Genomic DNA, 26,632 nt, shown 5'->3' on the forward strand with positions numbered 1-26,632 from the left:
TCTCTTCTGTAGCCACTTAGTTTATTACGTCTCCCATTCAAATTCCAATCAAAGGGCATTTGATATGCTCTTCATTCAGTCTTGTGACATTTTGCCTTCTGCACTTTGGTTTTGTTCCAGTTGAGAAAAATTATTGTGTCAAATCGGTTTAGTGCCTCTGGTCAGTAAGCTCGCATATGCATCATTCTTCATATCTCCACAGAACGACACAGAGGCATGAAGCTTTTGCATGCAGTGCTGCCTGAGGCCTCAAAGATCTCCTTTATGGAGCAGGGATTTTCTTGTCTAGACCTTTATCCATTGATATTTTACTTTCCTCCAGAAATATGTTTGCAGTATTATGCACTGTACATATTGAAAGATACAAGTCTTAACAAACGTTTTAAATAAACAAAAAAAGTTTTAATTAAAAAAAAAAAAAAAAAACAAAAAAAAAAAAACAGGGGATTCACCTGTATTTTTTGCTTAAGGCTAAGGTTTAAAATCAAACTGACAAAAAAACAATCTTATGGATTCCATTATTAACAAAGGTAATAGGTGTGGGGTTAGATTAAATTACTAGTTTGCATAAAACATACTTCAGTGGCTTTAACATCATAGCTGAAGCAAGACAACCGATTTTGGGATTTATTCTATACGCATAGAATTTGGGGCAAAAACTATGCAAATAAACAATGATTAAACTCATCACTCTCCCAGACAAATCTGTAAGTACAATATAACTCTTATGTGACTGGATTAAACATTATGACTTGCACTTGATCTGTAAAGACACAAAGGAAGCAATAGGATTTAGTTTTTTTATTGCCCTTTGATCAACAGTATTTCAGATGAAGCAGCCTGACAGCAGGACATTATCGGAAATGTTCTTGTACAAAGGAAAGTACAGTAAACTGTTTATTCTAAAAAATACACCTTTTTCAACGTAAAATATATTCTGTTCAAAGTAGGATACACATGTCTCTATTAACTCCATTATATTATATACTTTCTATATTATAAATAAGACAATTTTAAGAAGATCATATCAGTCTGCACACCAGGTGCGAAGAATAATGCTTAAAAATGTTTGGTTTAAAGGTGGACCTGCCGAAATAGTACAAAAGTAGAGAAAACAGAACGAAGCTGTTCAGAGTCCGTTAATAAAAAAAAAAAAAAAAAAAACTAGAATAAAATTTAAAAGGACTGAGTTGAATTATATTTTATCTTAACTTTGCAATGGTCTAAATGCATATGATTCAAATCAACTAGATCAGGGTTTTTTTAAAGTGTGGATTGTGTCTCCTCTGGGGCTGCCATGAGATGAGGAAAAAATAAGTAAACAAGAAAAAGCAACTGCGAACATTTAACCAAACTAACTAGGCCTATGCCAGAGACATATGGATTATTAGTACCTGAAGATGTGATGGGTAAAGCTAGGTTTATAGTTGATGCCATGCTAATAGCACTGTCCATCCCTGTGCATTGGCTATTTCCACGGTTGTGGTGCCAGACTGTGCCAGATTATGCGCACAACCTTTCATTCAAAATTAACAATTTGGAGGGTGCCCTTGCAGAACAGGTTCACCTGTACCAGCATCTATATAGTCCCTCGCTGAAGGCTCATTCTCAGATAATACTGCACCAATGTTTGCGTCAAATATGAAAGGGAAAGTTGCCTATTTGCTCTCTTAGGGGGGACCAACTCTTCCACACTTTGAAAACCCCTGAATTAAATTAAGTCATTTCATTAAAATGAATGTAAGTTTTTTTTGTTTGTTTTTTATAGAATTGATTAACAACAACAGAAAATTGCTATGAGCGTCGGATCAAATACTGAATGGTTTATTAAACTGGACTACTGCTTATCAGGAAAAACTAACCATACACTGCAGTGAACATTAAAATGACACAGACTGATTTCCATGTCTGCCCAAGCGTACTGTATCAGGCATATATCCACTTTCTATACTTTTATCTGCACTTTTATCTACCTTTTCTTCACTTACAATTACACCCTGCTTTTTCTCACAATTTACAAATATATACACAGTTTCCTCTCTATTCCTGTCAGTTACCCTTACCTTTTTACATTACTTAACTGTATGACCTTCATTTAAACACTTTCCTTACTGTACCAACAGCAGTCTTCCGTTACCCTTAAGTCTTTTGTTCTCTTTTATTGATCGCACTTGACTAAACTCTGAATGTGGGAGATTACATTTCAAAGGACGCTTCTGGGAACAGCCTTTCTGTGTTGGAGTTTGGGGGACATGGGAGAACTTTCCAGAGGGGGCCAGTGAGGTTTTGTGAGCTGAATGTCTTCCTCTATTTTAAAGGTTTTCTTTGGTGGATCTCCCTGAGGGGGCCAGACTACGGTTACCTTGTTGCAGTGTGGCTTGCTTTCTTTAAATGTTTTTGTCATTTCGTTTTCACCTCTGTGGGGTTTATCTATTGAATTCACACGGTTCATGGAATATCTCCAATCTATTTGATCATCTAAGGGATTTGGCCCACTGTTTCCCACAGGAGGGTTTTGTCCAAGACCGTCTTCGTGTATTCCTTTGGATTTAAGAAGTTGTTTGTAATGAGGTTGGCAGTAAAAATGTCCATGAAGAGAGACATAATTTCCCAAACTGCAAAGACAAAGAGAAAAAAAAAACAACAACAACAAAAAACAATATATATATATATATATATTTTTTACAATTCTGCTTTCATAAACTAGTATTTATTCATTTTTATTTTTAGGAAGCAATTCCAATCCATTCCAATCAAATATTATACATTTATATAATTTAAAGTTTTTAGCAAATAAGACAAAAACAGAGAGAACACATTGAACTAATGTCATATTTACCTTAATTTATTTCTGCAATGCTCACAGCAGAAACAGGATTTATGGTACTTTTTTTTGTCCACTATCAGAGCATCCATCGGATAAGCCCTCCTCCGACATACAGCACAGAGCTCCGACTTCGGAACCCGAATCTGCTTTCCAAAGAGATCAAAATGCAAATAGTGAGGTTTTTAGCACATGCAGCTTTTCAAACACTTTACTGAAGTTGAGACTATATATACAGTATATATATATATATATATATATATATATATATATATATATATATATATACACACACACACACACACATTTATATTACAATGCCATGTTGAAAATAGTTATAAAAACATTGCTCTCTTCCCTCACAATTTTGGTATTTTGCTTTGAGTATCATAAATTTCATGAATAATTGTCATGATCCGTGGTTTTCTGTGTGTTTTTGAGTTTTTCAATGTGTTCCTGTTTCCCTGTGAGTCTCTGTCCTGTCCTCCCCGTTGATTGTCTCCCAGGGGGGTCTACTTACCTGATTACCCTCCATGTGTATTTAAGCCCACCTGTGTCTGTGTTCTTCGTCGGGTCCTTGTCGTTGTCGAAGTTCGTTATGTCTAAGTCACGTCTTGTTTCCGCTCCAGTAGAACTGTAAAGTCCTGGGTAGCGTTAGCTCTCGTTTTTGTCCTGTGTATCAGTTGCTACCGGTATTTGGCTGTGTGCCTGTCTTTCTGCCGTGCTGCCTGTTTTTGGACTGAGAGCTTCATCATTAAATTCATTATTTTCACCATAACCTGGGTTCGCTGCGTCTCTCCTCACCACCATCAACCGCAACTCATGACAATAATGTGTTAGGACACGTCATTTTATCAGTAAAGAAAAACTTGTAAGGAAACTAAAACAAAAATAAAGCAAAGTCGGAAATAGCAGAGAACAAGTTGAACAATCTTAATATTTTAGTTTCATTCATTGCAAAGCAGATTTTTATCGTAATTGTATCTGAATAAAACTACAAAGCCAGTAATACCAACAATCCTGCCAGATTGCTCCATATATTTTGCCCCAAGTAATAACAATATGCAGCCATGCACTGAGCAACACTGCTGAACACACATCAGTTTCAGCCCTAAAGGAATGGCACACATGCATCAATCAATGCAGGTAATAACCCACAATTACTCATGAACCACATGTAAGAACTCTAATTTGCTTAATTTATTTTACTCAAGATCATTTCTAAATTAGACCTTCTAAAGTTAGCAAATCAATGACATTTGTTTGTCAGCCTCCCTCTTTGCACCCCTACAGACTTCCTCTTCCAGGCCATTTCAGACACTTTTCATTATAGAGACTATGAAAACAATCTTGTAAAAGCACATAGGCCATGCTATCAAATTTCGCAGTTTCATGCCATGCGCTCTTTACCCGATGAGACAGTCTTTGTCTGATGTAGCAGCACAGCTTGTGATGATGTCTCTTCAGAAACAGTGTACCCAAGATTTTTGAAAACCGTCTCGCTCTCTGTCCATGTTTTATGGAAATTCCTTAGCAGATTTTCTGTAGTGTCCTCATCGTACGTTTCTGTTCGCCTGGCGGCTTTCTTTTTGACAGCGTCGGCATAAGAAAAAGCAACTGGCTGGGTTGAGACACTTTCAGAGTGCTGAGTGACAGCAGTGATTGTTCCAGTTACTTTGTTACCAAATTCATCAACGTTCGAGAAATGTTCTGTGATAGTTTTTGCTTCAAATAGGCCAGATGGCTGTGCCAATATTGTTTCTGTGTCGTTTTTTAGAAAAGGGAGGGGGGTGCTCTGCCTTGAGCCTCCTTTTGTCTCACGAGATCTTTCCAGCTTTGAAGAGTCTACTCTTCTTTTGCCGAGACTTGACACAAGCTCCTCCTGATCCTTCCTCTCATCTGTAACTGAGAAACATTGCTCACCCAGTTCAAAAACATTTTTAATCGCCTGGATGTTAAAACTCGGCATTTCCTGTTGCAGTAGGTCTTCTTTTTCTTTATCACACTCTGAGCTCTTGTCATTGCGAAGGCACTCTGCAGGTGGAGTGAGCTCTTTTCTGTTATATTGCTTTTCTTCTAGGGATTCAAATTTGTTTATAAAGCTTGACAAGTCTGCCTTTAGAGACTCATCTTTTTCTCTGTTCTTGTTTTCAGCCTTACGCTCCTCCATGTCAGGGCCCAGCCGTTCACTGATGGTGGTGGGCTCCTTGCGCACAAAGATCTTATTAAGCTCAGCTTTTTGTGCCCCTTCAAAGAACTCCCGCTTTTCTTTGACAGACGCAGATATCATGTCAGAATCATCCGAATCTTCCGCAGAATTTGGCTCCTTTTGGAGTAGTAACACATCATTCTCGGAGCTACTTTGTGTAATGCTCGTTTTTGAGTTGGCTGACTCAGTCAGGGTCCCTGAAGTCTCTGAAACTTGAGCATCAGTTTTGATTTGCTGGTGAAATGTTGAAGGCAGTTCCACAACCTCAGATTTTTTCTCAATGACTTGATGGGTGAGCAGTGGTGGGGGCGTGACAACCCGAGAGAGTTTTGCTGTTGTTTCTTTGAGTCGGGCCAAATTTTCTGCCTTATCAAATGTCGGCGAAGGTGTGATTCTGGTGATGCGTGATGTTGGGGTATCAGACCTGCGTGGCGGAGGCGTAGGAGGGGTGGGTGGCCTGTGGAGTAGGGTGGGTGATGGAGTCACTCTTTGTGGTGAGTCTGTTCTTCGTGTGGACTCGATGGTGATAAATGTTGGAGAGGGAGGACGCATTCTGAGTGAGGGTGATGGAGCTCGAAGGTCGATGGACTTGCACAAACTCACTTCTTCCTTTCTGCTCTCATGTGAGGTGCTTTTAAGAGTTTGGTGTTCAATTCTGGCAGAACCGATGCTGATTTTCGATATTCTTTGCGCCACCAAGGTAGAACTTGCTTTCTCTGCTACCGGCTCACATTCATGCTTCTCCAGTGTTTCATCTGTAAGGTCCATTAGTTTGGATTCTGCAAGTTTTTTAAGAACCAAAATAATTTCTTCATTGGTCTGAGCATCGTTTTCAGCAGCACTTTCTTCCAATTCGTGTTTCCTTTCCGGAGTTATGATCCAATCTGGCACTGAGTTTAAAAGACTTTTTACAGATTTGGAATGCGTTTTCTCTGAAATGCTTTGCATCTCTGTGATTTGAGAGATTAACACTTGGACGTCTTGCCTCTGAGATCCCTTTGTTCTCTCTGTCGTGGATTTTACAAGTTCATTTTGTTCTGACTTGCATGTCACCGTAATTGGGACATCCCAGCTTTCTTTTGGTTGTTCCTTTGCGCTTTGTTGAGAAACTGTCTCTTCTTTCTTTTGAGATCCCTTCCCTGGTGTTTGAAGTGCTTTTTGTTGCACAGACTTCTGATCATCTTTTCTGTCAGAAGTAATAACCTCTCTCTTGATTTGAACGTGCTCTTCTTTTATACTTTTCTGAATTTGGTCGACTGCAATTGTTTCATCTCCTTGTTGAGTCATTTCAGACGTTTCTCTCTTTCCTTCTGTGTTTGATTCAGTGACATTTTCTTTACCCTGGCCTTGCTGTGCATTCCCTTTAGACTTTTTGGATTTCTTCTTCTTCTTTACTGGAGCAGGAGTTTCTGGTTGATTGGCAGTATTGCTTACAGGTGTTGCAGCCACAGCAGGGGAAGTAATATCCTTCTTTTTGTCTTGTTTTATCTCTGTGGCTTCTGCTTTCAAATCTTGTGAAACACTCTGCTTCTCATTGTCACTGGTTTTTTTCATCTCTGCTGGCTTTTCTTGTTTGTTGTAGTTCTTTTTTGATTTTTGGCTTTGTTTGCCTATTTTTCCATTTGCAATGAGAGACGTATTTTCTGTTGGCAGATCTGAGACATTTTCTTGGCTCCTATTTGAAGACACATTTATTCTGTTTGTTTCATCTGTAGAAAAATTATTGCATACCTGTTTTGCCTCGTTATCAGTTTTGTTTTGATCTTCTAATTTGTTGGAAGTAGTGTTGTGCGTTTTAGTGTCTGTTTTGGCATGGCCACTTACATCGGCGATAGAGATCAAGACTTTATCAGTTTGGCCAGACAGATTAGAAGACACTGATACAGTTTTCTGAGTAGTTGTTTGCAGGTGCTGTCTAACACTTGAGATGGAGGAGATCTTTTGACTGGAGACCAACTTAGTATTTTCACTCGATACAATTTGCTGTTTTGCAGACAATGTAACCGTGGAATCCACAGTGGTGTTGCCATGGTGGGACCTGGGATTGCTTTGGGTTACATCTGATACCAAAACTGTCATGGAGGAGTCTGAATGAGCACCCGTTTTTGTATTTGTACTTCCTTTCTGAGTGGCTCCTGAGATACTGTAATTTCCCTGATCCCTGTTGGACAGCATATCAAGAGCAGAGCTCACAGAGTCATGTGCAAAAGTGGGAGATGGAGAAGTTGGGGGTGTGTTTTCCTCCCTTAGTTTCCGGTATTTCTCCTCTGCCTTTATCAATGCTGTGTTAAATTTACTAGCTTTCCCTCTCATGAATGGTGGAGGGGAAGGTGGTGGAGTGAATTTTACAGGAGCAATGTAAACTTTCCTTAGTGGCAGTGGCGATTCTGCTGGTAGAGGTGGAGATGGCGGTGGAGTAAATTTCATAGGAGCAATGTTGACCTTCTTGAGCAGCTTAGGAGATTCTGGGAGTGGAGTTGGGATGTCATGAGAGACCGTTTTCGAAATGTGCACGCTTGCTTCTGTTTCATTTTGGTTTGCCTGCACTTCAGTTTTCATAGATGTCGCCTGTACCTGTTGCTTTTTGCTGAATTCAACTTTAGACTCCAACTTTGGAACTGGCTGCAAAGCAGGAACTTTCACTTTTTTAACTATCATTCTTTTTGCTGTTGATGGAGAAGTGGGAACTGCTTGCGTCGGGGTGCTCTCCAGTTCTCGTTGAGGTGGGGGAGGTGGGAGGAAGTCTTGCTCACCAGTGAGTGGTGGTGGTGGGGGAGGAAGGTGGTCAGTGTCAGCATCAGCAGTTGGCGGAAGTGGACTAGGAGGAGGAGGAAGAAGGTCTGTTTCTGCAACAGGTGGAGGTGGTGGTGGTAGAGGCAGATCATGCTCTGGTGCTTGTGACTTTAACGTGTAATTGTCAGTTTTTACTTTGGTTTTAGACAGTTTTCCCATCCCCTTTTGGTTTGATTTAAGATTACAAAACTCTGTTTTTACCGTTTTTATGCCATGGTTTTGAGTAATCGTTTTGTGTTCCACCACCGTTGAAGTCTTTATCCTAACTGTATCTGACTGATTAGTAATGGAGCGATTTTCCTTAGATGTTTCAACCTGCTTCGCTGTTTTTATCTTTTGTATGTTTCTCTGGGCGTCTGGATTTAGGTTTTTCACAGCAGGGCTCTGTTTGACTTTAACTCTTCTGTATCCTCCATGCCTGACTTTGGGAGTTTCTCGCTGTGCTGTTTCCATAAGTGATTTGATCGTGCCTTTAACATCACCCTTTATCACTTCCTCTTTATCCTGTTGGGTTTGCTCCTGTGTCTCATATAAGGACTTGATTGACAGTTTGATATCACCCTTGATATTATCTTCAAAGGCAAATTTTTGTTGGGTCTTTGGGGATAGTGGAGGCTCCATGAACATCTGAATTGTCCCTTTGACATCTCCTTGAACATCTATTTCCTGCTGACATGCTTTTCTCTCACTTGAGGCATCTTGCAGACTTTGCATTGCCATATGAATATCACCGCGAACAATTTCTTCCTTTTCAACTCCCTTCACTGCTTGCTTTGCCATTTCCAGGGATTTTAGGGTCGCCTTCACATCTCCAGGAACTAAGTCCTCAACAGCAAAACTTCCAACTCTGGAGGTGGATGATTTCTCAAGAGATCTTAGAGCGCCCCTGATATTTCCGGGAATAATATCTGGCTTCTCCACCTCTTTGTTGCGTCTCTGAGCCCTCTCCAAACACCGCAGTGCTTTTGGAATATTGCCTTTTACCACCTCCTCCTTTTCCACAACCACCATCTGATTAGCTGATTCTGACAATGAGCTCAGAGCAGCTTTTAAATCTCCTTTGACTATTTCCTCCCTCTGGATTCTCTCCAGTGAGACAGTTGGCTCTGCCGTGAAAACTTTTAATGCATTGTGAACATCTCCTGGTATAACATCCTCTACTGTGCGTTCAATTTGCATTTGATGCTGGCCGAGGATAGATTTGGTGCTCTTGATGTCGCCCCCAATGATCTTCTCTTTTTTAGCTGTGTCATCCAGAGTTTCATCAGGGCCTAGCTGGAGTTGTTTGAGATAATCAAGAGCTCCAGATTCAATGCATGTGGAGTAAAAATTGACATTCCCCCTTTCAGTGTCATCTATCTTTATCTTCACCGCCTGATCTGACTTTTCTGAGCTGGACAGCCTTTCAAGAGCACTCTTTATGTCCCCTTTTACAACGTCTTCCTTTTCAACATTAACATCCTGGTTTTTATGTAGAAGGGAGTATAATGTCATCCGTACATCTCCTTTTTCATCCTCCTGAATGAGTATGCCCTGTTTCGCAGATCCAGTCTTACTGAAGAGGTTGTTGATTGTTTCCTGAATGTCACCACGCAGTATTTCCTCCTTTTCGACATTACTTTCCTTTTCTTGGCTGAATAGCTGCTCCACTGTTGAGCTGATGTTTCCCTTCTCTTCTGAATCGATGACAATTTGCTGCTCCCTTTTTTCCTTTCTGTTAAGGAGGTTCATCATAATAGTTTGTAGATCTCCCCTGATGATTTCCTCTCTCTGAATCTCTGGAGTCTGCTGATTCATTAACTGGTATTTTGCCATCCTTACATCACCAATCTCGTCAGCCTCAATTAGTATTCCCGTTGAGTTCACCATTTTCTGACTGTAAAGTTCCTCAAGCGTTCCCTTGATGCTTTTCCCCAATATTTCAGTCTTTTCCACCTTAGTCTCACTAAAGCCATCAAACGGTGTTGTTTCAAAGAGCCATGTTGTTGTTTTTACATCTGCTTTGGGAATTTCCTCCTGAGCAACAGATATGTTCTCACCCTCATCGACTTCTTTAATGTGATCGAGAGGATTTTTCTCAAAAAGCCATACTGAATGTTTAACATCTCCCTTTGCAACCTCCTCCTTTTTAACAGTTTCAATTAGATTTTCAGAGCTCATGCTTCTTATTTTGTCAATGGACTGGGTTTCAAACCTCCACTTTGCGGACCTGACATCACCTCTCTGTATTTCACTCACATTAACAGTCCTGACAGATCCCTCTGAGGAGGTGTCAGTTTCAAAACGCTGTTTATTCACTCTCACGTTGCCTCCTTGAATGTCTTCCACAGTTTTTATGAAAGGCTTACTTTCTTCAGCAATCCTATCAAGGGGCTGGGTCTCAAATTTCCATTTGGCAGATGTCACATCTCCTTTTTGCAGATCCTGTTGTGTTACGGATTTAATGATGTAGACCTCATCTGTGTTTTTAATTGCATCAAGAGGTTTTGTTTCAAACAACCACCTAGTCCCGACAACGTCTCCCGTCTTCACCTCCTCACTTGTAACAGTGGTGACCTCATGGTAGTGACCCTCTTTGTCCTGTATGGCGTACAGGGGCTGTGTTTCAAACATCATTGTGTAATTTCTGACATCGCCTTTCTCTTCCTCGTCGCAAATAATTTTGGATGTTTTTATGTTTTCTGTTTCAGAGGAAACCTCTTGGATTTTATCTAGGGAATAGGTCTCAAAAATAAACCGACCCTTGTTGACGTCGCCCCGTTGCACATCGCTGACTGTGTGACTGTTCATGTATTCCTCTTTACTGTCATGTATTTGGTCAATGGACTGGTTTTCAAAGAGCCATTTGCAGTTCACAACATTTCCTTTTTGTATGTCCTCTGTTTGAACTCTCTTGAGCTTCTGCATTACTTCATCAGAGGAAGACGTCATGATGTCTGACGTTTGGTTTTCGAAAATATATTTTTTTCTTGAGACATCTCCAGATGCAATGTCTATCTCTGTGACACGTTTATAAGATCCTCTCTCCTCCCCCGTGAGGTACTTCAGGTTTTCTGTCTCAAAAAGAAAGCAGGCCATTTTTACATCTTTTCCTTTAATGTCGTCTTGGTTTAAACTGCGTGTCTTCAAAACGGTTTCCGTTTCGTCGTGGATCGAGTCAAGTGTTTGTGTCTCAAACAGCCATGTGCAGGTTTTGACATCTCCCTTGCGTATTTCTTCAGATTCATTCTCTCCTTTCAGTTCCACTTTTTCATACAAGATGTCCATTGGCTTTGTTTCAAACAACCACTTGCATGTTTTCACGTCCCCCTTCACGATGTCCAGAGTTTTATTTGTCTCCACAGCTTCTTCATCTTCAAGATTGCTGAAGTACTTGATTGCATCAAGAGGCTGCGTTTCAAAAAGCCACTTTGCAGTCTTGACATCGCCAGATTCAACTTCCTGTTTAGATATTCCCTTAATAATTTGATATTTTTCAACACTGTCATCAAACTGATCAATGGGGCGTGTTTCGAACATCCACTTGTAGGTTGTTACATCTCCTTTAACCACCTCCTCACGGCGCACTGTTTTCACCTCATGAAAGTGGCCTGAACTGTCTTGCATGGCGTACAACGGTGATGACTCAAACAAGTTCTTGTTTGATTTTACAGAGCCAGATGTCACACCCTCTATTGCAATCATTTGCAATTCCTTACTTGTGCTAAAGTCCGTGCTCTCAAAAATGTGCTTGTAGTTTGACACATCCACTTTATCAATTTCTTCGAGGTCAATCGTTCGGATTACTTTTTTCTTTTCCTCTCTAATTTCCTCCAGTGGCTGGCTTTCAAATATCCATTTCTGATGTCTTACATCGCCCTTCTCCTCATTAAGTGGTATGGTCTTATTCAGTTTGCCCACCTCGGCCAACTCCTTCAAGTCTTCACTTGGAATCGTTTCAAAATATTCTCTGGCTGATCTCACATTACCAGCAACAATTTCTTCTTTTGTCAAGGAGTAAGTATTTGAATCATCTTTTAATGTATCCATTGGCTGTGTCTCAAAGACCCAACAGTTCCTACGGACATCTGCCCTGCAGCTTGTTCCGTCCTCTTGCGTGAGGTCATCCTCAATATTCACAGTACGAATGACTTCTTTTTTCTCTTCCCTTATTTGTTCTAGAGGCTGACTCTCAAACCGCCACTTCTGGTGTCTCACATCCCCTTTCATTTCTTCATCTACTATTGCCTTTTTAAGTTTTCCAACCTCGGGGTAGTTCTTCCTGGCTACTTGAGGGCTGGTTTCAAAAAAATCCCTCGCAGATCTAACATTTCCTCCTATAATCTCTTCAATCGACTCAGATGTCATGGTCATTGGAGAGTCTTTTGGTTGCGTTTCAAAGACTAACCGGTGCTTGCGCACGTCGGCTCCAATAATATCTTTCTTCTCTGTTTGCAAACTTTGCCACTCATGGAGAGAATTTAATGTTTTTATCTCAAACAACCATCTGCCCCAATCTCCCTTACTGCTATCCTCCATAGACAGACTGCACACAAGTTTTAAGGGAACAAATTCTTTGTTTGTCAGGTCCAGAGGCTGGGTGTCAAAAAGCCAGCGTGAAGCAAGAGAGTTCCCCAGTTCGGTTTCTATTTTGCGCACAGACTTTATCTCCAGCATTTGGCTCGATTGCCCTATGATAACACATTTAAACTGCGTGTCAAACGTGCTTGTTATGACTTTAACCTCTCCACTGATTTCTTCCAACACTGAACGTAAGCTCAGCAGGTGGCTCTCATCAATAGTCTCTGTGTGCCCCAAGCTTTCTATTAACTTACTATCAATCATGTAAATAGAAGCATTTCCATCATCTTCAGTAAACAAAATCTCTTTTGTCAAATCCTCCTCCTTGTGCATTTTGTTTAGAGTGTCCATATTCTGAGTTTCAAACAACCACGCTGCGGCACGAACATCCCCCTTGTCGAATTTGTTAAATTTGTTTTTGTATTCCGTTGAGTTGGTGTTCAGTGAGCCCAGCTCATCCATTGGCTTGGTCTCAAACATCCATGCCGTACGTCTCACATCTTTGCCCACAATTATTTCCTGTTGAGTAATTCTCTTGTTGTCTTCTTCCTCATCAGGAGTTTCATCTTTAATAGCATCCAGTGGTTTATTTTCAAACATCCAGCGCATAGCTTGCACCTCCCCAGGGAGAATCTCTTCCCACTCCTCATACTCCTCACCATAGACGTCATCGGGACTTCCATCATCATCATCATCATCATCCTCATCCTCATATGTGTACACTTGGCTCTCTACCTGGTTGTTCTCTGTTTCACTGTATTCACTATAGTACTCTTTTTCAATATTCTTACGAACCTCAGGATGGATGTGTTTGTATAGGCGTTTCAGCTCAGACATACCCTTCTGCTTGAAAAAGGCTTCTCGACTGAGTTGTTGTTTGTTTACTGGCTCCAGAGCCTCATGTGAGGGATGGCTCACTGGAATATTTTCACTGTCTGATGGCATTTGTAATAAGTCAGGAGGAGGAGGAGGAAGATATTCAGAATCCTCAGCTGGAGGGGGTGGAAAGTCCTCATAATCCATCACTGCAGCTTGGATTGACTCCGTAGCAAATTCCTTACACACTTCACTAGTCAGCTTGTTGCTCTGATTCACGTTTGAAGACCACTTTGATCGATTGATGTCACGTCCAATCTTTGTTGGGAATAAAAATGATATATATTTTTTTAGTAAATTAACTATTAAAAAACATGAGCATATAATTTAATACATTGAACTCTCAAAATCTGGTTGCTGATGGGGGGCTATACAGAACGGTAATCCATCAATAGTTAAATAAACTTCTAAATTGCATTCTTCTCATTCACTTCCAAACGACAAAAAGATAAATTGCTGAAATAACACAAGACAAATCTGTCAAGGTTTTGAGTGAGCAGCACAGGTACACAGCAGTCCAGTGATACAATTTACCTCACCTACGTATTATGAATTTGCACAGGTGTACAGCTTCAGCAGATAGTATGTTCTACTGTGCAATTGTTTAACAGAGTTAAAAGAACTAATCTGTACATTTTGAGAATGATCTCAGAAAAAATATGCTTGCATTTCAAAAGTTATTACCTTAATTGGTTTTTGTGCAGCAGCCTCTTCTATTGTTCTTTCAAAGTGATCTCTCAGCTCTTTGGTTGTGAACCTGGGAAACTCTTCGTCTAATTGTTGGCACAGGAGTTACAACAAAGAGGAGATTTGTATTAGCAAAGCAGAGACAGGCAACAAAGAATGATGATTAACAGAGTTTCATGAGCTCCTACCTGCGTCATTCTGATGGTTTTCATAACTGGACGCCAGGTTGCTGTCGTTGTAGGTCACCTGTGTGTGTTTTAAATGAAAAATGATGAGAGGGAATTTGTGTAACTGACACATACATAATTATAATGACTCTTCTTGCAGTTATCCACATTTATGTAAATGCTTAAAACAACTTGTGTTAAATGGATTGAACTTTTACTGCCTAAAGCACAAACAAAATTAACATTAGTTTAATTGGTTTTGCTGATTTACATGGGATGTTTCACGGTTAAAACTTTCAGAGATCAGGGTTATGCTACTCATGGAAGGGTTATTGTGGCTAAAGTGAATGATTGTTACTTTCTTTTGTATATTTGTGGAGATCAGAGGAGTTGATGCTCAGAGAAAGCACTTCCTATAATTAGATTGGTTTATATCAGAAAGGGAAACTTTCTCTGAGTTCTAGAACTCAAAATACCTCTGGCTAGCTTTTCTAATCAGGTTAGGAAGAAATTGAGTACTTAATTTCTTAATTCAGCTTCATTAAATGTTCCATCAATGTCCTGCTTTTCTCCCAGCAACTACAGTTAGGCATTGAAATTCAGGATTTTGTCACAGACTCCTGGTAAATGTTTTGTAATCAGTTTAATTTTAGTTATTGTTGCCTTGGTTTTCATTTCCTAATAATGTACTGGCACTTTTACATGTAGCATCAAGATAAGAAGCATTGTTTATTTATTTATTTTTTTTATTCTTATTGGTTTTTGATTGTTTTGTTTGTATTATTTTATCTAATGAGTCGTGAGTAGCTACTGGGATAAACTGTAATAAATTTCATCCTTGATTTGAATCCTTTCGAGTGTTAACTATTGCACAGATTCTGCTGAAAACTGAGAAATATACAAAGATCTTCTTGTATTTCTTTAAGAATCATAATGGCAGAAAATGTTATGCATACCATAGTTTCTTGGAAATGTAGCTGCTGACTGCCTGGGATGACCGACCTGCTGCCACTTGACACTGTAACCTCAGAGGTTGACATCTCCTGTTAGGGCAAAAGAGGCATTTGTCAAAGATGGTAGAAGACATACAACCTCATAACACAAATGTCTTAGTGCCTCATATCATAACTAATTCATTTTATGGCCAGTAATCAGACTCAACTCCAATTTACTAAGTCTGTTAATAGTACACAAGTGAACACCATTAACACCTTACGCTTCTTGAGCTTTGAGGGGGGTGGGGAGGGGAGGGGGTTCGGTGAAATATCAAGCAATGGAAGCAACATGGGTCCACATGTTCAACTACAGGTATAACAACAAAGTGCCATGCAAAAGTATTCATAACCTCTGATCTTTTATGAAATTGTTCACATTACAACCTCAACCTTCAATATATTTAATCAGGATTTTTGTACAAGATCAGCACAGTTAGTACATTTTTGCTTGATTGATTCATGTCAGAATCGTAAAACATCTGAACTGTATTAGTAATCTTGCGAGGCTCTGCATATACAACCACACACAGAGATCAGTTTATCAGTTTTGACTTCCAAAACTTTCATTCAAATGATTAGAATGTCAAGCGTTATGATGCAGCAGCAACCAAGCTCAGGTCGTTACAAAGCATTGCCACGATTTGCACACTCATCTGCCCTGAGCACTTTGTATCAACCTAATGGAGCTGATCTGTGTACCTGCTCAGTTTTGTGATGAAAATGAAACTGAGCTACACTGTGTGATGTTGAAGCTTCCTGGGTATGAATTTGTTTCCTCACGCTTGTAAGTCCCCCAGGCAGAGAACAGACCTCTGACTCCTCCATGACCTAATGAAGCAGGAAACATTGTTAGCTGCTTCCACTTCTGGAATCAAACAGCTGCTCAGTATGGCTTTTCATATTGGGATGCATGCGGCACAGACAGCTGTCAGGGGAGCTGTGACAGCTCATGTAGTTTGTGCAGTGTTTTTTCCAAATTTCCCAACAGTTGCTTAAATGTAGTAAATGATTTTTATGGTCTGCATGAATACAAAAACTGACCTATGGTCACAGAAAAGAGTTGTCAACTTTATCAAGACTTTATCGCAACAGAAACAACAGTTTACCTCAATTACCTCAACTGTTGTTTCCATGATCCATGACCATTTGTGCAATTATCATGATATAATAGGGAAGAATACATTTTCTTTTCACTGCAACTTGCAGGGTCACAATGAAAGCAGCTATCTGGATACATCTTCCATGCACAAGCTGGAATACCCCGCTGGTGATGGTGTTGTCTGCTCGCTTGGAGACAGCTGCCCGCGACATAGCCTCGCAGTTGGCCTGTGGGATGACGTCTGAGTCCACAGAGTGAATCCTGATTCCTCTGGTTTTAAACTTTTAGGATGTCCAGCCCTGGTTGAACCTGCACTGCCAGCAGCTGAGGCACATAAAGCCAACAGTTGGAGAACACGTTTACCATCTGTTTTTTTTTTTTTTTCCTCCAATAATTTGAAACCAAATAACATGATACTGCTACTATAAATACATTTAGATAAAATCAGGTAAGTAATATGTTTTTGTTAAAATCTGATAACTCATAAAGTTGCTGTTGCAGAGCAGCTGGTGCAAATACCATGATGCGCCTTAAAACATTTGCACACCTGTCTTCTGGCATCCAGCTGCTCACAGGATGTGCAAGATTTAGTAAAAAAGTGGTAAACAATTATCCAATGTCAAAGACATTAACGTGATTTGTGGGGATTTAACATTATACCTCATTTAAATTGGCTCTCAAATGATATGAATATACTATTTAATATATGTCGGCACTCATTATCCTCTTAGATTAATGAGTACTTCTGTGGTTGCATAACCCTGTGAAATTATGGCTCATATAAATTAGAGTTTTAGGAGGGTCAAGATTCACATTAAGGCTACTGTATTTCAGACTGTTGTATGATGAGATATTTGCAAGCCCTGCTTGTAAACCATGTTTCTGGTATCATCGGAATAAACGTGACAAGAGAATAACCTAAACAGCTTTATGATGATAAATTGTCCTTCCTTTGATTTTAGCCAGCTTCTCTTGTGCTTTTATTTCTAATTGATAATAAAACATGTATGCACCTGACACAACCTCAAAGGCTGTGTCAGGTGCTTTCCCACTTCTCTAATTTGGAAAGTTATCTCGTTTGTCTCTTAGTTCTTGTTCATTTAAAATGTGTTCAGAACAATAATGAAATAAACTCTTAACTCAGTTTTACCTAAAGAGTCTCGGCCCTTGTGATGGCACAGCAGTGAATCAATCAAACATTCTGTGCTTATTCAATTATAGAAAATAAATCTGAAATAAACTAATCTGTGCTTAGTTTATTTATTTTGCTAAAAATAAGTGAAACATATATTTTTTTTTCCACAAATTTTTTATGTATTAAAATGTTTTTAATTTATAAATTAAATTATATATTGAAAAAGTAAAAGAAGATTGAATAAGTGGTATGTCAGCAAAATGAAATTTAACCACGTTTTATGTTGGTAGGCTGTTATTTTAAATGTTTCAGTACAACTTATGAAAGCTCAACAAATCTGGTTAAAAAAATTCAGTCAAGTCAAACGATTTTGATACGAACCAAAAAAATTCAAATCTGTCTTCAGGTCCAGCCTATTACATGGCAGACTAGGTCGGGACAAGAGCTCAAATATCAAGAAAGTGAAGTTATCTTGGCGCCATGTACATGCAAAAATAAATCCAGCCTATTTTAGACTTAACCATCATGGGTCATGTTTCTCAGTGAAATACAGTGGAAAACTGGGAGGTCAAAGTTCCCCTTTCCAAAAGCATGAAAAAACTTGCACTCATGACCTTGCATTTAAGAAAGCATTTTGAGTTTCCCTTCAAAACTCCTTGTTTCATGACCCGTCTCTGAGGTTATGAATGATCTAACAGCCAGAAGATCTGGCCTTCATACAAACAAACAGCTAAGCTACTGGAATAACTTCATAGATTTTTTTCTAATCTGTTCTTAGGCTAAAGGTAATTTTAACTTCTCATTTTAGTCACAGTTTGGTTTATATTTTGCTCTCAAATCCTGTACTACGCGAGGATGTTTGCTCAGCACCAATGATTCACTGATAGCCTTTAGCTATTTTGTTACATCTGACAACATTGAGGCAAAAAAAAAAGAAAAAAAAAAGTAAACTTGAAAGCTAGAAACAGGCAAAATAGATAAACAGCACCTACCAGGAAAGGATGGTGTTGAATTATAAAATATATGTTCTCAGCAAATAGAATCCCACAATAAGGCCACTGCACCCCTGCCTGCAGGGTCTTTCCAAGCAAAAAGAAAAATCCGGGTCAGTGATGGAGACCAGCTCCAAGGCAATGTGTTCACCTCTGTCCAACTAGCAGACAGTGACAGCTGATTTTATTTTAGACCCTCCGCCCCCTTGCAGAAGATGGTCCCGCGGTGTTTTTTCCCCCCTTTTTTTAAGGTTGTAAGGCTCCATGCCTCCTGCGCCGAGTCCCAAGAAAACCCATACAGAAATACATTCTGTGACTTATTTGCAGGCCCTTGTATACAGCTAAATCTGGCCACAGAGGTTTCATCATCATGTCTATCACCAGAGTAGATTCCATAGTTCAACAGCTGCTACCGTCTATCACTATACAACAAAATATGCACATGTTAACCCCACAACAAGGTACTCTTGAGAATTTAATCAGTATTCACTTTTTCAGGGACCAAAGCAGAAGAAAGCAGATGTAAATTCCTCGCGACAGAAAAATGGTGTTTATATGTGCGAGTCTGATTTGGGATCAGTGATGTAATGCTACATGCTGAGGAGTACAGAGTTTCTGGGGCTGTAAATACAAGCGACACCTCTTAAGTGTGGAGGAGCTGGCTGGCTCGTCTTGTTTAGCAAAGCTGCAAACTGTGGCGCCAGCCTGGCTGTGGCATCTCATGGAAGGTAGCTCAGTGTGTCTGCCAGGCATCGGCTCGTCCACCGCATGTAAAACTCACACCTGTATTTCTACAGACCACCTGCTTGGCAAAGGCTTTTCATGTTTTCTTTTTTTTTTTTGTCTTATGCAGTCTTATTGATTTTCCTTAAAATTAACTTTGCTTAAATATTTGCATGCATCTAATTTATGTAATTGGCTCAACAGTTCTTTTTCTCTTCTATTTTGTCTATTAAAGAAAAAAAATCAAATTTGATCAATTTTTTTAAAGCAATGTGATGTAAAATCAAAGATTTTAGTCATTTTAAGAAAAAAAATATTAACTTTTTAGGCCTGCGTGAAGGACTTCACGTGTGATGGAAAACCAACACCACAAACACAATACAGTATGCTTGCCAATCAAAATGGTAGTGGCAGCATCATGGTGAGGGTCCTTTTCTTCATCAGCGGCAAAGAAGCTGGTCAGAGATGAAGGGGAACACAAACAAAAGTTTAGGGAAATTCTTGAACAAATTCTACAAAAGACATAAGACTGAGGTGGAGATTCATCTTGCAGTAGTACAATGACCCCAAACATACAGCCAGAACAATGATGGAATGGTGTAGATTGAGGCATATTCATGTGGTAGGATGAGCCCAGTCAAAGTCCAAACCTAAATACAAGAAGGTCTCCAGCCACCCTAACTAAACTTGAGCCATTTTGCAAAGAAAAATGTGGAGAATTCTCAGTCTTTGGATGTGAAAAGTTGGTAGAGACAAAAGACTTACAGAAAAAAAAAAATAATAATAAAAAAATAGGAATATTAATACTTTTGCAAAGTATCCAAATGATTTTCATAAATACTTTTTATAGTAAATTAGATTTTAATTTAGATACACTGGTCATTCAATCAATCAATGAAGATGAAAAAGAGAGGAAAGGCAATAAACTCAGATTTGCATAACCAAAGAATGACCAGCTCTGGTAATAACAATTGATTTCATTTGAATACAATGCAATCTTATGTGTTTGTCCTTTGATTGCAATCAAATTTTAATTACAGCATGTGAGCTATAATTCTCAACTGTTTGTTCATTTCCTTATTTATGGAATTAGCCTTCATGCTATCCACAAAGCAAACAAACAAACAAACAAAGTACACACGTTTCATGCAGTAAATCACTAGAAAAACAAACAAACAAACAAACAAAAGAAAAACATTACATCATGAGTTCTTAACTAAATCAGGCTGTGCTGTGCTTTTACAAAGCACACTACATTTTATAGTGAAATGAAGACAAAATATCCAGAATAGGTGGGGCCACAGATAGATTGCTTTTTAGCTGTCAACACAGCTAGCTAGCTAGCTAGATAGATGGATAGAAACTGAAGCCCCCTCTGCTTCCTCCACAGAGGTAGCATTTTACCAACCAACCCAAATATTTAGGAGAAAGTTAAAGAGTGAATTTGTAAATCTTTATGCCCTTTTACGTACTCAGCCCGCAGGTGGTTGCTGTAAATATCTTTGAGCTCTTTATCTCAAGGGCTGAATAAATAAGAAAAATCCCCGAAGCAGAAGCTATACCTTTCTAAACCCCTTATTTTTCCTACAAAATAAAGAAAATGCATCATTCAATAAGGCTCCGAGACATGTCACTGTAAAAAAGAGAATAATGACAAACAAATACTGCTATTATGATGGAGAGACGAAATGAAGATAATAAATAACTGACAGCGTAGCCTAGGAATACAATTTGAAGCGAAGCGTCTTCGGCATCCACATATATGCTCTGTTTTCCATATTCTTAAATTTGATAACACAGCCGGCCAACATTTGACTGCTTGTAAATTCAGAAGGAGTGTTTCCAGCGGTTTTCATTTCGACCCCTCTGTCTGGAAGAGACTTTGGTGTTGCTCACATCAGTGAGCACTGCATGAGGACCAAAGGCAGATAGAGCCATGGGGTGCATGACAATGAGCTCCCAGATGCCATTAGAAGTGAGCCTGTAAATCACAAGAATTCACACAGAAAGAAAAGCTTTTTTATTGTGACACAGATTAGTTTTTCTTTCTTCTTTCTGCTCTTTTTTTTTTGTCAGTTTTAGCTGGATTTGCATTTAGGAAGAATTGATTCCCCCATAACCATGTTGTTAGAGCTTATTATCTTCTGAACAAAACGTGAACAATTTATATCCCATACAATTTATTTGGGGTGAGGGACTCCTTTTCATTAATGCATTTTCATTTTGCTTTTGCTTTGGATTACCTCAAGTGGAGGTATGTAGAACATGTTTTATGGATGAGACAAGATTAAAGATGTAGACCTTCATTAAAACCCAGCAAGCTTAAGTTATGATGTCAGATATGAGAGGCCAGTGATGTGCTGAATTTAATAGCTGACATACACTCCAAAGCACCTGAACAATTTTGGCGTCATGCAGAGTTACAGCAGTTTTGCAAATCTTCTTGTAGTCAGAGCTCTGTGTGTGCTGATCTGTGCTGTACAAAAGGGTATAGTACTGTATCTTTTGACTACAAACCACCCACAAGCATTGACAGCAGACACCAAAGCGGAAAAATACATAGGCGAGTCTGGAAAGACGCTGTGAAATTGAAAAAAAAATAAATTTAATGAAACAAGTGCAGTAAGTTGATGTGGAAAAAAAAAAAAACGTGAGCCACACTTCACTGATTGCTACAAATAATGCGGCTAGACATGAACAAATTCAAAGGGGAGCTCTTTGCCATCATCAACAGGTCATTATCTTTAACAAGCTCTGCTGTTCTCCTGAATTTATAGTAGGTTCTCTGCACACAATTGTCTGTCTGTTTCTAAATTTAGATTCTACAAGTAGAACGAACACGTGAACAAAAAAATAATGCATTTACTTCTGAAGCTAAAAGCTGTTTTAGCTCCACAGTGTGGCCGTCTCCAATTAAATCCCAATAAAATACCCTGAGGTTTGTAGCTGATGACTAAATGTGAAAATGTCTAAGGGGGGAAATTTTGTGGGACTCCGTGAATGCAAATTAATCACCTTTTCAATCAATTTTCCCTCAATGCAATCTGTTGGAGCACTGGTGAGGCACTACCATCATTTGTATGACTGTAGAAATAATTGTGGTGACAACCCTCACAATGCTGACATGCTGGCACAGGTCAGTGTGCCAACATTTGCTTAAATGCATATACCGTGGCAGAGACTGATGAGAATACCTTAAAGTATTTAACTGTCTATCATAAAGCGGTGAACAAGCAATGGAGATGGATGAAGGAAAATGCTTTCTGCGCTGATATCGAAGCTAATGTAATGAATTAGTGGGTAAAAGGGATGAATAAAGTTTCTGCTGTGCTTTAGACTTTACAGAACCAACAACAGTGTTTACTTTAAAAACGCAATGGTTTTTAATCTAAATTTCTCTGTTTTCAAAAGTTAAATTTTACATTCTGTTTGAAACCAAGGTGCTGACGTAATGAATCATTTTACACTTGCAAAACATTAAGAAATGATGGGTGAAGTTTACTATTTTGTCTGATATGTGTCTTGTATTTAATAATCAGTTATTTGTCAACTTCAAAAATGGAGCATCACTGAGAATGCTATGGTGAGAAACTCGATTCATTCGAACATCTTAAAAACATTGATCACCATCTCCATTATGAGAGCATCGTCATAACTAAACACAGGCAGTTGTTTTTCAGGGCATCACTATTTGACGATACACAGCTAAGATACTAATCACCACCACTGGGTTGAGAAATATTCCTATGTTGGTTTTCGTTGTTTGCAGATCAAATGAGACCTTGAACACGATTCCCCTGCTGCTTATTTATAAAATGATGTGGTCTGAAGCAGCAGCAGTACCATAACTTTAACACAAAATATCAGCTTCTAAATCAAAATGTTACATTCTCAAATTATGTTTTTGTTAACAAAGAGAGAGAGAAAAAAAAAAAACAAGAAAGCAATGATTCTCTGGAGGCCTCATTTACAGATGAAAACAAGTGTTTCTGAAATGTATTCAATGTAGCTAATGTAAAGCTAAAACTGTGATTATTGATTCTCCTCATGCTGAATGTTATAGGTGTTACACTTCCTGCATAAATACGGAATATTTCTGTTAAGATTTAAGCCAACATGCCTTGTTTTTGGCATTGCAGGGCTGCTGCTGTTGCTGCTGTGCTGCTTAGATGTTCATTTCAGACCTAGAGCAGTTTCTAGTATTCAGAAGGCAGTTAAAGCTAACCAGACTCTATGTTTGTCCCTGATATATTTAGTTTGGTGTTGGGTCTCTGACTGGTGGAGAAAGGTACTTTCCAGGAGGATCAGTAAATTATTGAAAATAAACCAGTCAACAAAGTTTGAAGTGTCAAGATTAAGTAGGGTGCTGGGACAGATCAATAATTTAAGCAAGAGTGTATTTGCAATTTTCTTTAAAGAGACAATCGTTTACAAGTGCATCACCAAGTTGATACATCACACACACACACACACACACACACACACACACACACACACACACACACACACACACACACGCACACACACACACACACACACACACACACGCAAAATCAAGTTTCCACTTCAATCAGTTTTACACCACTTCCTTTTCCTACACTAAAAACTGAACTACTCAACAAACCAAGAAATCACTCAAAACTCACAGCAAGACACATCAAAGATTTTATTGAAGCCCAAACAACTCTCCAGATACAAGTATGATGTTTCAAATGGCATCTGTATGAGGCAAACTGAGAGACTCCACAACACCCATCCATGGGTTCGACATTTATCTACAATATTACAGCACTAATCTTTACCTTTGGACTCCTCTTATTGGTCAATTCTTCTTCAGTAAGTGAACAAAGAGTACTTTTTAACCAGACCTGTGCGCGTGTGTGTGTGTGTGTGTGTGTGTGTGTGTGTGTGTGTGTGTGTGTGTGTGTGTGAATTCTCTTCCTTTTCTTGCAAACCCACACCAGGTTGGTAACAATATGTTGACTTGCTCTTTGTTCTGAATCTTTTTGATTAAAGTTTTAGTTCCCATTTATGCCCAACTGTAAAAAACCTCTCTGGGGCTTTGGGGTAGAAGCAATTCATTTGTAATATACTGTATACCCTTCTCTATCATACATAACATTCCCTTGGTTTTACCTTGAATGGCTTATCTTCAGAAATATTGCCTCAATAAAAAACGAGTGTGGCCTCTGCAATCGGTGGTGGGAATTTAATTTGTTCCTCTGCAAGTAAAAAGCATATAAATATATACTATTTATTTAGCATATAAATATATGCTTTTTATTTGGTTGTGAAAATGTTAATTAAAATACATAAGCAAGCTTTTAAATTGTGTTGACCAGACTGTCTTCCATATTACATACAAACCGAGACCCTCGCTCAGCCAATAAACAACACTAAAGTCACAGGAAGGTGGGCAAAATGAACAGACATTCTGTCTTGGACTGCCAGTCTTTGGCCCAGTGAGGCAAATGTCTCCCCTCCTGCCAGCTGTCAGAGCTCCCACCACTCAGAACAAAAGCATTTTTCTAGACTGTCAGTCGGGTGTAGCCACTTTCGGAGCACTGTGTATTTGGTGTGTGGGAGTACACTCTGTCTCGGTGTGTGTTTTGGAGTTTTAACATCCAGTTAAGGTTTATGAGGAGTTATCTTTCTTCATTATGGGGATGACGAATGTGGCATATGAAGCGCTGAGTTAATTTGAGAAAAGGTTAAAGAAAACATTTGAGAGACTGATGTGATTTTGAAACTGTTCATAATCCTCTGTGGGAATTCCCACGCTGGTAGAGATCATTGTGGGGGAACTGTGAGTGACAACAAATCAATGGAACATTTTCCATGGTGGGATTATGAATCAAATGAGTGACACCTCTAAAAATGTTCACAGACAAAGAATGGCGAGAGCACCAACCCAAGAAAAGGAAAATGATGATTGCATTCCAGTTATTTAATGACGTGAAAAAAAAAAAAAAAAAAAATCACAGTTTGGTTCATTTTAAGCAGCTTTGTCCACTTCCTGTTTGTGATACAGTCACGCATACAACCTTTACATGTCAAGTTTACTAAAATGGATTTTTAATTTTGCTGCAATAATAACACACTAGAAAAAAGTGTCATTATAGTTTGTGAAACTTTTTTTCCATATAACTCAACTAAGACACGGGATCTAGTAATAGCAACCAAACTCACACAAGCAGTGAACGAGACTTCCATGAAAAGGTTTCACAATCCCACCTGCTGAGATTTATGAAGCCCTGGTACAAACATGATCATCAACCTGAGCTCTTAATCTGGGCTAGAAAACCATTAGACAGAATGTTAACATGAGATTGGACAACAAACATCAAATAGAATGTAAAGGTTGTGAGCAGCACATACACATGTATGATTGGCAGGGGTAAGCCCCTCCTCTTGGCCCTGATTAGTTGTTTCTGACTGAGCTGTGTATTTCCCTGTCTTATTCTATACTATCTTAATATAGTGACAGTTTCAACAAATGTGTTACACATACGTCAGCTTTAAGGCTTGTTGTTATGACATGAGACAATAAGTTTTAGGAGTATAAATACTTTAGGAAGGCATTGTCTAAAGTCATTTATTATTATTATTATTATTATTATTATTATTATTATTATTATTATTATTATTATTATTATTATTATTATTATTATTATTTTACTTTCTAGGATTAAAAGAAAACTAAAGCACAGATATTTTCTGCTTCACACCACTGCAGTTTTGACAGTCTGACCTTTGAGAAGAGAAACTCTTAAACTAAATATGACAACCAAATTTTCTGGAATTAAGACCCAGAAGGAAATGTGAGGTTATTAAAATGGCACAGCAGATGTATCTTCTTCAATGTGTGTCTGCGGGAGCTGTACATAACTTTTTTTTTATCCCTCCTACCACTGCTGTCTGTCAGTTGCGGTGTCAAATTTTTGCAAAATACTCTGTATTAAGTAGGAAACTGATCTAGCCACAACCAGAGAAATAGCTGAAATATCATCACATGTACATGTAAGAAATCCAGTCATATAACGATGTTGCCTCATTCAAACTGCTGCATCTGCAGATACTTGGAGGCTATTCCTGGACAATGTGCACAATACTATAACTGCTGAAACAATGACACAATCAGTTTACAACAGAAAAAAAGAAAAAGAAAAAAAAAACAACATCACCAACATTCATAGCAACAAGGCATAAATTTAGCCCCTGCTCATCCTATGACATCTTCATGCCTGACACCCAATCTTGGCACCAACAGCCATGACGGAAATTCAAAAAGCACCTAAATATAACTGTCTCAAGTGACAAAAGACGAGGCACCATGACTCACACAAGAATGACCTAGATTACCATCAATGAAGTGCAAAGTGTGTTCAACTTAACTCAAACCATAAATTTGGAAAACAACAAGCTGGTCACTCATCTGGAGTACGGAGGGAAAAATCTCAGAGTGAAGCTGTAGCAAAATACTTTTTCCTCTCCACGCATCATAAGACATACATTAGAAAAGACACGAACGAAATCCAGCTGTACATCATACAAACTCTATGCAGAGAGACC

General features: G+C 38.9%; 1 protein-coding gene across 2 annotated transcripts; it reads right to left on the reverse strand.

Annotated features, from left to right (window-relative positions):
- Window positions 1–1,759: 1,759 nt before the first annotated feature.
- Window positions 1,760–18,555, reverse strand: xirp2b (xin actin binding repeat containing 2b). Of its 2 annotated transcripts, none has more exons than XM_015047098.1 (9): window positions 18,338–18,555; window positions 16,372–16,457; window positions 15,811–15,939; window positions 15,073–15,159; window positions 14,138–14,195; window positions 13,947–14,035; window positions 4,235–13,520; window positions 2,840–2,970; window positions 1,760–2,615 (listed from the first exon to the last, which is right to left on the reverse strand). In XM_015047098.1, the coding sequence occupies exons 2-8, from the start codon at window positions 16,420–16,422 to the stop codon at window positions 2,879–2,881; spliced, it is 9,792 nt and encodes a 3,263-aa protein (XP_014902584.1). In that variant the 5' UTR covers window positions 16,423–16,457; window positions 18,338–18,555; the 3' UTR covers window positions 1,760–2,615; window positions 2,840–2,878. The 2 variants fall into 2 exon arrangements, with proteins under 2 accessions (XP_014902584.1, XP_014902583.1); XM_015047097.1 differs by having other exon boundaries at window positions 16,372–16,534.
- Between the last annotated feature and the right edge of the window lie 8,077 nt (window positions 18,556–26,632).

This window comes from Poecilia latipinna, unplaced genomic scaffold (assembly GCF_001443285.1).
Source record: "Poecilia latipinna isolate Pla-1442-1.1 unplaced genomic scaffold, P_latipinna-1.0 Scaffold807, whole genome shotgun sequence".
In the NCBI taxonomy this organism is placed as follows: domain Eukaryota; kingdom Metazoa; phylum Chordata; class Actinopteri; order Cyprinodontiformes; family Poeciliidae; genus Poecilia; species Poecilia latipinna.